At 44.4% G+C, this 15291-nt stretch overlaps 1 protein-coding gene across 11 annotated transcripts in view; it reads left to right on the forward strand.

Annotated features, from left to right (window-relative positions):
- Window positions 1-15291, forward strand: part of MYO3B (myosin IIIB) — a 523821-nt gene that overhangs the window by 127495 nt on the left and 381035 nt on the right. For all 11 annotated transcript variants that reach the window (XM_056536145.1, XM_056536147.1, XM_056536146.1 and 8 more), the window contains one exon: window positions 4268-4344. In XM_056536145.1, coding sequence (XP_056392120.1) covers window positions 4268-4344 — 77 coding nt within the window. The remainder of the gene's footprint in view (window positions 1-4267; window positions 4345-15291) is intronic.

Genomic DNA, 15291 nt, shown 5'->3' on the forward strand with positions numbered 1-15291 from the left:
CTCCCAGCATGTACGGTCTATCAGTGCATGCTGGGAGTTGTAGTTTTGCAACAGCTGGAGACACACAGGTTGTGAAACACCGAGTTTGGCAACAAACTCAGTCTTTTGCAACCAGTGTGCCTTCAGCTGTTGCAAAAGCTACAACCCCCAGCATGTACGGACAGCGGAAGGGCATGCTGGGTGTTGTAGTTATGCAACAGCTGGAGACACACTGGTTTGCTACTTAACTCAGTGTGCCTTCAGCTGTTGCAAAACTACAACTCTCAGCAGTCACCGACAGCCAACGGGCATGCTGGGAGTTGTAGTTATGCAACCACCAGATGCACCACTACAACTCCCAGCATGCACTTAAGCTGTTTGTGCAAGCTGGGAGTTGTAGTTACACAACAGCTGAAGGTACATTTTTCCATAGAAAGAATGTGCCTCCAGCTGTTGCAAAACCATAAGTCCCAGCATGCCCATAAGTGCATGCTGGGAGTTGTGGTGGTCTGCCTCCTCCTGTTGCATAACTACAGCTCCCAGCATGCCCTTTTTGCATGCTGGGAGCTGTTGCTAAGCAACAGCAGGAGGCTGTTACTCACCTCCTGCTGCTGCTTGATCGCCGCACAGGTCAGTCCCGCCGCCGCCGCCGCCGCTCCTGGGGCCCCGATCCCAACATTAACGCCGGGGATCGGGGTCCCCAGCACCAGGGGTGCACGTCCCGCACCCGCTCACGTCCTCCGGAAGAGGGGCGGAGCTGGTGTGGGAGTGACACCCGCAGCAGGCGCCCTGATTCGTCGGCCGGTAATCCGGCCGACGAATCAGGGCGATCGTGAGGTGGCACCAGTGCCACCTCACCCCTGCAGGCTCTGGCTGTTCTGTGTCTCTGACGGCCCCGATCAGCCAGTAATTCTGGGTCACCGGGTCACTGGAGACCCGATTGACCCGGAATCGCCGCAGATCGCTGGACTGAATTGTCCAGCGATCTGCGGCCATCGCCGACATGGGGGGGCATAATGACCCCCCTGGGCGATATGCCGTGATGCCTGCTGAACGATTTCAGCAGGCATCTGGCACCGGCTCCCCTCCGGCTAGCGGCAGGGGGCCGGGAAAGGACAGGACGTACTCCTACGTCCTCGGTCCTTAAGGACTCGGAAACGGGGGCGTAGGAGTACGTCCATTGTCGTTAAGGGGTTAAATAAAATGAAACACTATGGCAGGAGACCCAGGAGGACAACACTGCTGACACAGGGACATAAAAAGCAAGACTACATTTTGCCAAAATGACCTTGAGTAAGCAAAAATCCTTCTGGGAAAACTTCTTGTGGACAGATTAGACCCAGATAGAGCTTTTTGGCAAAGCACATCATTCTACTACTTACTGAAAACGAAATGAGGCCTACAAAGAAAAGAACACAGTACCTACAGTGAAATATGGTGGAGGTTCAATGATGTTTTTGGGTTGTTTTGCTGCCTCTGGCACTGGGTGCCTTGAATGTGTGCAAGGCATCATGAAATCTGAGGATTACCAATGGATTTTGGGTCGCACTGTACAGCCCAGTGTCAGAGGGCTGGGTTTGTGTCTGAGATCTTGGGTCTTCCAGCTGGACAATGACCCCAAACATATGTCAAAAAGCACCCAGAAATGGATGGCAACAAAGTGCTGGAGAGTTCTGAAGTGGCCAGCAATGAGTCCAGATCTAAATCCCATCGAACACCTGTGGAGAGATCTTAAAAAAGGCACCCTTCCAATAAGAGAAACCTGGAGCAGAAAGGAAGAGTGGTCCAACATTCCGGCTGAGAGGTGTAAGAAGCTTATTGATGGTTATAGGAAGCGACTGATTTCAGTTATGTTTTCCAAAGGGTGTGCAACCAAATATTAAGTTAAGGGTGCCAATAATTTTGTCCAGACCATTTTTGGAGTTTGATATGACATTATGTCCAATTTGCTTTTTTTCCTTCCTTTTTTGGTTTAGTTCCAATATTACAAAGGTAATAAACATGTGTATAGTATAACATGTGTTACTGCAATCCTTTTCTGTGAGAAATACCAAATTTTCTTGGAAAATTTCAGGGGTGCCAACATTTACGGCCATGACTGTATATTCCTTTTATTTATATACCCCTATAGATGCTCTTTATATACTTTTAATGTTTATATACCCTTTATAGATGCCCCTTGTGTACATGTACTGAGCGTCAGTAGTTGTGGCTTTCATATTGTGTCATTATGGCCCAGTATATGGAGTATATGAAACACTGATGGGAACTAAAAAGATAATAATAAGCAAAGGCTATCTTTTTGTTTACCCCCAGTATCTGCCTTTTTCCCTGAATGTAGCGAGTTGCAGACACTGGTGAGCAATGGTGTACACAGAATTTTAAATAAATAAAAACAATAATTCCATAACCCACATATAGCAATAATGTCCTCTCAGTGCCCTCTTATAGTCCCTCCTCTGTGTCCTTACATACAGTTGCAATCAAAATCCCCCAATGCAAATTAGGTTTATTTACAGAATACCCAACTCATAAAAAGGGATTCAAAACTTTTCAAAAAATGAGCCCTCTTACAGCCCTGTATACAGAAAAAGATATAGGGGTATTTACATATACATACTTTTTTGTGAAAAGTTTGAATTTTTTAAAAGTAGTACAATACAAACATGGGTTTCATTTTAATTGTATTCACCCACAGAATTTACACTTTAGCAAAAAGTGTACAAAGTGAAAAAAGGGAACATCCCTAAAAAGTTGCAAAATTTGGGTTTTCTTTTCAATTTCCCCATACAAATATTTTGTTTCACTGTAAATTATACGGTAAAATTAAAGGTGTCATTACAAATTACAATTGTTCACGCAAAAAATAACACTCATATGGGTCTGTGGATGGAGCTATTAAAGAGTTATGGCATCAAGAAGGGGAGGAGGGATAAAACTAAAATGCAAAATTAAAAGGGATTAAAGGTTACAAGAGTATATGGCAGGGCAGGGATCTGATGGCTCTGTGCTCCACAGGGGGATTATCCAGAATTGTCATCCCAATGGTAATAAAGGGGGCAGTTAAAACCTTGTAACTAGCCTCCTGCATATGCCTCTGCTGGTCTGATGTCATCACCTGTGCCTGCCCACGCAAATACTTGAATTTTCATTTATTTTTATTTTTTTTAATAAAATAATACAGTAAAAATCTTTAGAAAAACATAATTTAGTAGTTAGAGGCTTTTTTAAATGTTGTTTGCCAAATATTTTTTCCCTTGGTAGGTGCAGAGACATACACAATGGAAACATAACCAACAGAGACATAAGTAATATAGACATACACAACCGAGACATCCCCAACAGAGACATCCTCAACAGAGACATCCTCAACAAAGACATACACAACAGAGACATATACAACTGAGACATCCTCAACAGAGACATACACAACAGAGACATCTACAACAGAGACATCCTCAACAGAGACATATACAACAGAGACATCCTCAACAGAGACATCCTCAACAGAGACATACACAACAGAGACATATACAACTGAGACATCCCCAACAGAGACATCCCCAACAGAGACATCCCCAACAGAGACATCCCCAACAGAGACATCCCCAACAGAGACATCCTCAACAGAGACCTACACAACAGAGACCTACACAACAGAGACATCCCCAACAGAGACATCCTCAACAGAGACATACACAACAAAGACATGTTTTCACAACAAAATGAACACAGTCGCCCAGTAATACTAAACCTATCAAATTCTTAGACAGTGCTTAGATGAATACCCTTGAAATCCACCAGATGTATCAAAGTGTATCAGTCGGATAGATAAATCTTAAGGCCTCTTTTCCATGCCTTTTTTCTTTCTTTTCAACTGACCACGCTACTTTTTAAATGAAGCGACACAGCTTTTGTTGGACCCAGTGAAAAAGTGTCTAAAATATAATAAATGTGGTGCAAATCATGTAAGACCGATTTCTCATGCAAAAGCAACTCATTGACTTCAGTAAAAGCTTTTATGTAACCATATAACAGTGTTTCCCAATCTGGGTGCCTCCAGCTGTTGCAGAACTACAACTCCCAGCATGGCCTGGTTGGGAAACACAGGCATATGCAGTAAGCTCCCTCTAATGATAAGTAATAGAGAGATATGCGCATGGAAAATAAGAGTTGGGATCTATGTAAATTGAACCTGTGCTCTGAATATGCATATAGTCTCCCATGCAGACGTCCAAATGGCTTATTTTTCTTTTGAGTCGGTAATGTCTGTTACTGTTCATTACAGGAGTGTCTGCACAGCTCACCAGTGCTCGCCTGCGCAGGAACACGTCTGTGGGTACACCATTCTGGATGGCACCGGAGGTAAGGTGATATGTGTGCTAGTGATCTCTAACCCCCAAAAGAACTGTGTTTTACATGAACCATACATGCCAAGGTTTAACCCCTTAAGGACGCAGGACGTAAATGTACGTCCTGGTGAGGTGGTACTTAACGCACCAGGACGTACATTTACGTCCTAAGCATAACCGCGGGCATCGGAGCGATGCCCGTGTCATGCGCGGCTGATCCCAGCTGCTGATCGCAGCCAGGGACCCGCCGGCAATGGCCGACGCCCGCGATCTCGCGGGCGTCCGCCATTAACCCCCTCAGGTGCCGGGATCAATACAGATCCCGGCATCTGCGGCAGTTCGCGATTAAAATGAACGATCGGATCGCCCGCAGCGCTGCTGCGGGGATCCGATCATTCATAACGCCGCACGGAGGTCCCCTCACCTTCCTCCGTGCGGCTCCCGGCGTCTCCTGTTCTGGTCTGTGATCGAGCAGACCAGAGCAGGAGATGACCGATAACACTGATCTGTTCTATGTCCTATACATAGAACAGATCAGTATTAGCAATCATGGTATTGCTATGAATAGTCCCCTATGGGGACTATTCAAGTGTAAAAAAAAATGTAAAAAAATGTAAAAGTAAAAAAAAAGTGAAAAATCCCCTCCCCCAATAAAAAAGTAAAACGTCCGTTTTTTCCTATTTTACCCCCAAAAAGCGTAAAAAACTTTTTTTATAGACATATTTGGTATCGCCGCGTGCGTAAATGTCCGAACTATTAAAATAAAATGTTAATGATCCCGTACGGTGAACGGCGTGAACGAAAAAAAAAAATTTAAAAAGTCCAAAATTCCTACTTTTTTAATACATTTTATTAAAAAAAAATTATAAAAAATGTATTAAAAGTTTTTTATATGCAAATGTGGTATCAAAAAAAAGTACAGATCATGGCACAAAAAATGAGCCCCCATACCGCCGCTTATACGGAAAAATAAAAAAGTTATAGGTCATCAAAATAAAGGGATTATAAACGTACTAATTTGGTTAAAAAGTTTGTGATTTTTTTTAAGCGCAACAATAATATAAAAGTATATAATAATGGGTATCATTTTAATCGTATTGACCCCCAGAATAAAGAACACATGTCATTTTTACCAGAAATTGTACGGCGTGAAAACAAAACCTTCCAAAATTAGCAAAATTGCGTGTTTCGTTTTAATTTCCCCACAAAAATAGTGTTTTTTGGTTGCGCCATACATTTTATGATATAATGAGTGATGTCATTACAAAGGAAAACTGGTCGCGCAAAAAACAAGCCCTCATACTAGTCTGTGGATGAAAATATAAAAGAGTTATGATTTTTAGAAGGCGAGGAGGAAAAAATGAAAACGTAAAAATTAAATTGTCTGAGTCCTTAAGGCCAAAATGGGCTGAGTCCTTAAGGGGTTAAACTCAAAATCAGGGCATTTAAAGAGGTTGTCAGTTGTATAATAAAACAACTTACTAATATAGTGTTATTATCCAAAGTGAAAACATCACCTATTTCAGCTGTGGCTTCTTCCTGTAACCTGTGATGTTACGTCACAGCCTGATCAGCATCTCCGTCCCTCACTCCGCTTTCTTTCTCCCTCTTAACCCCTCCCTTCCCCTAGAGTCAGCACTGCAACTGTCATAAGGCAGAGGAGTTACTTACCTGCGTGGCTTATAAACCTGATGACAGCTGAGAACGGGGCTCCCTGCTGCCTTATCTAATCAGCTATAAATCTAATGAGCAGTAAAACCAGCCCTCTCCTTCACATAACAGAGTTTCGTTCTGATGCAAGGAAAAGGGAGGGGGCAGGAGGGAGAAGGGAGGCGGAGGAGGGACGGAGGTGTGCTACTCAGGCATGATGTCACAGCTTACAGAAGGTAACCACAGCTGAAATGAATAATCTGTTCACTTTAGACATTTAGGATTTAGATCGATTTTTCCTGTCTAAATTTGTCGCACAGAAAGTCGCAGTCTAAATATGTGCCACCTTTTCACGACTTTTACTTTAGAGGATTTTTATAACATGATGCATTCTAGTCTATTTTAGACGGTAAAATACATTGGTGCTGAATTTATCAATAGCGACTTTTTGTCAAAAAGTCGCATTGGCAGAAAGTACGCTGAAATGTCAGACCATGCTGGAGCAAGTTTATATACAGTCTAAATCATAGATCCCGAAGTCTGTGTGCAGAATTTATCAGGAGCCTTGCAACTTTTGATAAATTAAGCGCACAATAGACCAGCCTAACCCTCTGTAGGTTGGTCTATATTGATGCAGGAAATAGACAACTTTGATAAATCTCCCCCATTATATTAGTAAGTTGCTTTATTATACATTTTGACACCATACACAGGTTGTTTCTGTCACTGGACAAGCCCAGAACCTGGGAACAACCCCGAAATGTCCCAAAAGTATTCAGTTTTGTTCAGCGTTTTCATAAACCGTCCCTTTTGTGGGGAAGTTTTCAGGATTGCCTTGACGAAATCAGGACAACAGGCAAGTATGCATAGAAATGAATTTAATATTCATAGTTAGTCTCCAGGATTACGAAAATTTTGTCTGCTTTCTTCCAAAACCAAACTCATCCCTGGGTTGTACCTGGTATTGCAGCTTGACTCCTTTGAAGTAAATAGGAATGAGCTGAAATTCCATAAACAGCCTGTGGACACGTGCGGCTGAACCTGTACAGAATAGAATTATCTTTTTTGACAACCAACCAACCCAGTGCATGGTAAATTTTTAATAGAGAAATGGTGAATTTGGAAAATGACAAGCCAATCACAATTATGCTAGTTCTATAGACTGTATGGTCAGAAATATAGCAAAATTGTTTATTGCCATCTGGTAGATAGTTGTAGCAGCGCAGTTACACAATTTTGTAATTTTTTTTGTGAGCTTTTAATGAGCTACAAATCTCCTGTAGATGTAAAAAATACATTAATAAGGTTTAAAGTGTACCTGTTGTTATGATTCGACAGCCTGGAGGTGGATCCACTATGTCAGCGAAGGATTGGCGTGGACCGTACCGGTGGACCGGTTCTGAATTGCTACTGGTATTCACCAGAGCCCGCCGCAAAGCGGGATGGTCTTGCTGCGGCGGTAGCAACCAGGTCGTATCCACCGGTAACGGCTCAACCTCGCTGACTGCTGAGATAGGTGTGGGACAGAAGGACTAGACATAGGCGAGGTCAGACATAGCAGAAGGTCAAGGCAGGCGGCAAGGTTCGTAGTCAAGGGTAACGGCAGAAGGTCTGGTAACTCTGGTAAGGCAATCACAGAAAACGCTTTCACTAGGCACAAGGGCAACAAGATCCGGCCATGCAGGGAAGGGGAAGTGAGGTAATATAGGCCTGGATCAGGTGAGCTAATTACACTGATTGGGTCAGGTACCAATTAGCGGTGCACTGGCCCTTTAAATCTTAGAGATCTGGCGCGCGCGCGCCCTAGAGAGTGGAGCCGCGCGCGCCAGGACGTGACAGCCGGGGACCGGGACAGGTAAGGGGATTGGGATGCGATCCGCGAGCGGGCGCGTCCCGCTATGCGAATCGCATCCCCGTTGGCAGTGTCAGTGCAGCACTCCCGGTCAGCAGGTCTGAACGGGGCACTGCAGAGAGGAGAACGCCGCGAGCGCTCCGGGGAGGAGCAGGTACCCAGAGCGCTCGGCGTAACACCTGTCATATTACAGAAAAAAATAATGCTTATATATGTTGCTCACTAGGTTATGCAGGTGCCTTACATTTATGTATTTGGCTCACAAATCCCTCTCTTCTGCTGCTCACTAATTCTGACATCCACTGCTCAGAAAGGGGCATGTCCGAGCAAACACAGAACCCGCCCTAACTCACCATGCATTCTCTTCCTACCTTAGTGTGCTGTGCTGAATCTCTTTATCCAATCACTTCAGGCTGCTCTGTAACCCTCTCGTCTCTGTTTTCAGACCAGAGTCTGATAGACAGGACAGGAGTGAGCACAGAGCAGTGCTAGTCCTGCCCTCACCTACTGGGCTGTGTCCCAGCCTATGCTTTAGCTGAGACAAAGATAATGCTGCAGCCGGACAGGATTATGTTCTGGATGGTATGGGGACCCCTAGTGGTCTTTTTTTATACGTCATGATTTCTTTAAAAAGTAGATGACATTTTTTAATGAAGTATACAGTATTAGAAAGGTTAAAGGGGTACTCCGGCGCTAAATATCTTATCCCCTATCAAAAGGATAGGGGATAAGATGTTAGATTGCGAGGATCCCGCCAATGGGGACCCCGCAATCTCTCCTGCAGCATCCTCGTTTTTCAGCTGTACAGAGAGGATCGCTCTGTGGCTGATGAAAGGCGGTGCTGGGGACGGAGTATCGTGACGTCGCGGTCACCCCTCAATGCAAGTCTATGGGAGGGGGCGTGGCTCCCTTTTCATAGGGGATGAGATGTTTAGCACCGGAGTACTTCTGTAATGTTTTGGCAAGATGTACAACATATAAAATGTTTTTGATTCTGACAGTGGCCATTAAATTAAATTAAAAAGCTGATACAGTGTTTTACTTAGTATTTAGTGTTGCTTCTCTGATGTTCTGTATGCATGTTGCTTTTTTTGGGCTTGTTGTTGCCCTATTTCTCTTTAAAATCCCCCTTTGAGTATTATTTTAACACAGTGTGTGCTTAGTGTATCAGATTATGTTGGTAGTGGATAATTGTAAGACATTACTGGAGTTTTCTCCTGCCACTCGTCAGGCCTAATTCTAAAGTCTGTGGACGGCATCAGGGGAATCAAGGGCAGATTCAGGTTAATAGCTTTCGGGCTGTTTACTTTTAGTCACCATTTATCTAAAATTAGCTCCGACCATTTGGGCTGATCATACACACTTTCGATGGCCATTTAACATTTAAAGGAGTAGTCCAGTGGTGAACAACTTATCCCCTATCCTGAGGATAGGGGATAAGTTTGAGATCGCGGGGGGTCCGACCGCTGGGGCCCCCTGCGATCTCCTGTACGGAGCCCCGACAGCCCGCGGGAAGGGGGTGTGTCAACCTCCGCACGAAGCGGCGGCCGACACGCCCCCTCAATACAACTCTATGGCAGAGCCGAAGCGCTGCCTTCGTCAATCTCCGGCTCTGCCATAGAGATGTATTGAGGGGGCGTGTCGGCAGCCGCTTCGCGCGGAGGTCGACACCCGCTATCTGGCCGGAGAGCCGGGGCCCTGTACAGAGAGATCACAGGGGGCCCCAGCGGTCGGACCCCCTGCGATCTCAAACTTATCCCCGAAGGCTGTACGGACATGATGGGAGTTGTAGTTTTGAAACAGCCGGAGGCACACTGTCTGGAAAACACTGCTGTAGGCCAGAGGTGAACGACCTGATGCCTACAATGTAGTTCTAGCTCAGGAATAGGCAACCTTCAGCACTGCAGATGTTGTGGACTACATCTCCCAAGATGCTCTTATAGGCAAAATGCTGCCAAAGCATCATGGGAGATGTAGTCCAAAATATCTGCAGTGTTGAAGGTTGCCTATGCCTGTTCTAGGTGGTCCCCAACCATTAGGAAATACTTGTTTTGAAAGGCACATCTGTCGAATGTCATCCTCATTGTACTGATGCCGAGATAGGCCATAAATAGTGGGACAGCAGTGTTAGACCTTCACACTATAGAGGTGTGCGATTGCTATGAGGCCTGTGATGGTATAGAGCGACAGACGCTAAACTGTATTCTCTGCTTTCTATCATAGTCCTAGCTACTGCATGCAGCCTCCCCTAGGGGGAGCTTGCTGCATATCTATGTATTCAGTTATGCAGTTAGCTCCCTCTAGTGGTGGCCGCATGTAGCAAGAATAATAGAATTTATGTAGTGAGAAAAACAGAGCTTCTGTATTCCTAAACTCAGAATTGTGTCTCTAAAATGGAATAGTGGACATTAAAGGGGTACTCCGCTGGAAAACATTTTTTTTTAAATCAACTGGTGCCAGAAAGTTAAACAGATTTATAAATTACTTCTATTAAAAATTCTTAATCCTTCCAGTACTTATCAGCTGCTGTATGCTCGACAGAAAGTTCTTTTTTTTTTTTTCCTTTCTGTCTGACCACAGTGTTCTCTGCATGACACCTCTCTCCATGTCAGTAACTGTCCAGAGCAGGATAGGTTTGCTATGGGGATTTGCTCCTACTCTGGACAGTTCCTAAAATGGACAGAGGTGTCAGCAGAGAGCACGGTGGTCAGACAGAATGAAAATTAAAAAAGAAAAGAACTTCCTGTGGAATATAGAACAGCTGATAAGTACTGGAAGGATTAAGATTTTATTTTAATAGAACTAATTTACAAATCTGTTTAAAGGGGTATTCCAGGCAAAACCTTTTTTTTATATATATCAACTGGCTCCGGAAAGTTAAACAGATTTGTAAATTACTTCTATTAAAAAATCTTAATCCTTCCAATAGTTATTAGCTTCTGAAGTTTTCTGTCTAACTGCTCAATGATGATGTCACATCCCGGGAGCTGTGCATGATGGGAGAATATCCCCATAGGAACTGCACAGCTCCCGGGACGTGAGTCATCAGAGAACAGTTAGACAGAAAACAACAACTCAACTTCAGAAGCTAATAACCATTGGAAGGATTAAGATTTTTTAATAGAAGTAATATACAAATCTGTTTAACTTTCCAGACCCAGTTGATATATAAAAAAAATTTGGGCCTGGAATACCCCTTTAACTTAAAAATGTTTCCAGCGCAGTACCCCTTTAACCAGGCCCATTAATCAGGCCCGTTCTGAGTTTTATGTGGTCCTATAATTTGTACAAAAGTTACTTCTGTCGTCAAATGTTTCTACAATGACTAGAAATACATTTCCATAAATAAAGAACGTCTACATAATGTCCATAAAGTTATCCAGCTTTTAGTATAATCCCCTTGTTCCATGCAGTAATCACAGTTTTAATGCCTCTTTCTCCTTTGCGTACTCTCACGAATAGCGTCCTCTCCGGTGGCCCGGCCTTATCATTTCTATAATTTTACGAATACTGTATTCATTCGATCACGGAAATCATTAAAATGTAAATCAGGTGTGTGTCACCCATAACAATGTCTAGGCAAAATAAATTATTACACTTGTGTTTCCTTGTCATTGCGCCCATGAACGGAGGCTTCAAAATACCAATGAATATCGCTCTACCCTTTGGAATGTCCTCTACGGCCCTCCAGTTTCCGTCTGACGGGAATTTAATTACTGCCATTTTAATGTAACAAATAAAAAGGGGACGGGAGGAGCCGTGGTGCTGGGGCCTGACTTGTGTTCTGACTACTTAGAAAGCAAAGTACTCTTTGCATGAAATAAGCAGAACCTTGGAGATTATTTATATTGGGAGATTCTTTTCAGATATTCTATGTAAAATAAACGAAGCAAGAGCAACCAGCCATTTGCATTTTATAGAAGGTTGAGTGCTAGGCAAGAACTAAGGTTGGGGCCAAGGGCAGTCAAGGGGGTTCATAAAGAAGTGTCCGGGGGTCTAGGTCAGTGGTCTTCAACCTGCGGACCTCCAGATGTTGCAAAACTACAACTCCCAGCATGCCCGGACAGCCGTTGGCTGTCCGGGCATGCTGGGAGTTGTAGTTTTGCATCATCTGGAGGTCCGCAGGTTGAAGACCACTGGTCTAGGTCATTGAAGGTTTATATGCTGCTTTTTCAGGTTGTCCCTGAGGATCCAGTGTTTTTCATTCACTTAAATGGGCACTGTCATCAACTTTATTTTTTGATATGTTGTAGTACTTATATATATATATCTCTAATATACTTTTATTATATTTTTTTTCATTAAAAAGGTTTAATTTACATTTAAAAACCGGCCACTGAAAAAGGACAGATTTTGGAGTGGCAATCGGTCCTTTTTCAGTTAGGCTGCACTCGCTCCCTGCCTGTCAATCAGACAGGCGGGAGCGAGCGCATTGGCTCCCCGGCCACTGGCTGGGAGGCCACTCCTCCCGCACATCGCCGCCGCCGCCGCCTCGTTGCCGCCGCTGTCCCTGTACGCCCGCTGCCGGACTCTGCAGTGTAATGAGGGAACGGGGTATGCGTTGCGGGGGGGGGGGGGGGGGGGGGGGTGGGGGGAGGAGTGAACGGGCTAGTGCCGTAACGGGGCGGGGGGGGGGGTGTGTTAGCAAAAAATAAATAAAAATAGGATGGTGGGAGCTACCCTTTAAACAAGGGTCTTGTGCCAGAGGCAATGCAAGAGATGGAGGGCAGACCGGGCACTTGCCCTGAGCACAATTAGGTAGGCAGGTGAAGGAAAGCAAAAAAAAAATGAGGGTGTCTAAATATCCTGCCTTTGCACTCTTTTACTGCCTTTGGTCTTTTAAAGAGTACCTGTCTTGATTTTGTTAAATGTTATAATCCTCCCAGTTCACTGCCCCCATCATGACAAACCACCCCCTGCCTTTATTTTTATTATTTTTTACTTTTCTACCTTGATATTGCTCTGTATTTTCTGCGCAGTCAGATTCACAGATTGGGAAGGGGTGTTCCCCAGCAGGCGTGACATCATCTAACACCATACAGGGGAGAACTTCCTCCCTCACTCTGCTACACACAGCCCAGAGCAGTTCAGTGTGAGGAGAGCTATGATTGGTTAAGGTAGCACCCCCCCCCCCCTCCCCTCAGCTCTCCAGACTGCATTTCCTAATTTTGGACTTCTGCCAGGCCAGCAGGAGTCCAAAGTCTGTGCAAGAGATGGGGGGCAATGTGCTCTGGACAAGTAGGGAGACACCTAGTGGCAGCTTTTTTTAAACACAAATAAAACATAGAAAACTTTATTTTTTTTAAACAAAGTACATTAGAAAAATTAGAAAATATGCTAAATTCGCATATTCATAATATTCGTATTTTTTTTTCCGCTTATGTGAAAATTTATGAACTTTATAGCAAGTATACCAGTGTAACTTGATAGAAGCAGCAGAAGGGAGGGATCAATATTCGCGAATATGCGAATATTTGCCCGGCGGTCTCACACAGTAGTATTAGAGCCTTCTTTAGACCACACAAGCTGGAAGCAGAGAGGGATGATCACTGTGATGTGTACTGTGAAAAAAAAAAAAAAAGCGAATATTCGTCATTTCGAATATATAGTGCTATATTCGCAAATATTCGCAAATTCGCGGATATGCGATATTCGCGAATAAAATTCGAATTGCGAATATTCGCAAGCAACACTAGTCAATACCCCATGATGGAAAAATGGAAATAGAATGTTAGAAATCTTGTCACAGCCAGGGCTCCGGTCTCCACCTCCGGACCGGAGCGCCCGCTGCCTGTGTCCTCCGTGCTGGGGTCCCGGCGTCTCCCGATCAAACACACTGACCGGGGAGCGCGGGTCTCACTGTGGCAGGGACGCGGCTAGCGTGGCAGCTGGTCCCCGCTCACGAGCCGCGTGCCCGTTCATCTCACCTGCTCCCCGCGCGGTGCTTCTTGCTCCTGGGTCCCGGCTCGCGCGTCCCCGCTCTCCCGGCTTCAGTAAATTTAAAGGGCCAGCGCACCTCCCACCTCCCATTGTGATTTCCCAATAAAAGGCACCTGCCCCTTCTGCCCCTGCCGGATCTTTGTGCCTTGTGCCTCTGAGAAAGTGTTCCCTACAGTGATTATTGCCTTGCCAGTTGCCGTACCCATTGCTACCGTATACTCGCCTGTGAACCCTTGCTGCCTGCCCTGACCTCTGCTACGTCCGACTACGCTCTTGCCTGCTCCCTGTGTACCACGCCATATCAGCCACCAGAAAGGTCGAGTTGCTACTGGAGGATACGACCTGGTGGTTACCGCCGCAGCAAGTCCATCCCGCCTTGCGGTGGGCTCTGGTGAAAACCAATAACCACTTAGAACCGGTCCTCTGGTACAACCCGCGTCATCGCCTCTCTGGTTCAGAGGATCCACTACCAGTCCTGCCGGTACGTGACAAATCTTTACTTATTTATTGAAAAGGAAAAGCTAAAATCTTGCATTAACATAAGTATTCAGACCCTTTATTCAGTTATTAGTTGAAGCCCCTTTGGCAGTGATTCTAGCTTCCAGTTTTCTTGGGGATGAGGCCACAGGGTTCACACACCTGGATTTGGGAATTTTCTGCCATTATTCTCTGCAGATTCTCTCAAGCTCTGTCAGGTTGGATGGGGACCATTAGTGGAAGCCATTTATAAGTCTCTCCAGAAATATTTAACTGGGTTCCGGTTTCATTCAAAATTTCATTTGGACATAAGTATTCAGACCCTTTGCTATGGTCCTTGAAATTGAACTTTGGGGCCTACCATATCTTTCTATCACCTATACTTTCTACACCTTGGTTGGAGTCACCTGTTTTAAATTCAGTTTATTGGACATGATTTTGAAAGACTCGCCCTTGTTTATATAAGGTCTCACAGCTGGCAATGCATATCAGAGCAACAACCAAGCCATATGATGGAAAAAAATTCCAAAAAAATAATTTGTAGTAGTAGAGGCCCAGTATCCATTGAACATTCTGTTAAAAATTATCCAATTATCCAGCTTTATAATTTAGTGTTAAAAATACTCGTACATAGAAGGTAATGTAAATGCGATTGTAACTTTTGAAATATGTCCTTGCTGTGGCGTGTTCCTTGTTTACATTACCTCTTTTCTACCAGTATTTCTTTAAATTAACTAATAAAGCTGGTGAATTGTTAATTTTGTCATTACAGTGATCCCTCAACTTACAATGGCCTCAACATACAATAGTTTCAACATACAATGGTCTTTTCTGGACCATCGTAAGTTGAAACCAGACTCAACATACAGTGTACAGACAGTCCAGATCTGTGAAACGTGTCAATGGCTGGAAGAACCGACCAATCAAAATGGGCATTCACTGGTAAAACCCCTGTATTACTGAAGTGTATGCACTGACTGGTGTCTGGTAGCGCCCCCTACAGTACAGGGAGGTACTACAGGTTCTGTATACTTTACCTGT

The sequence above is a fragment of the Hyla sarda genome, chromosome 8 (assembly GCF_029499605.1).
Source record: "Hyla sarda isolate aHylSar1 chromosome 8, aHylSar1.hap1, whole genome shotgun sequence".
NCBI lineage: Eukaryota > Metazoa > Chordata > Amphibia > Anura > Hylidae > Hyla > Hyla sarda.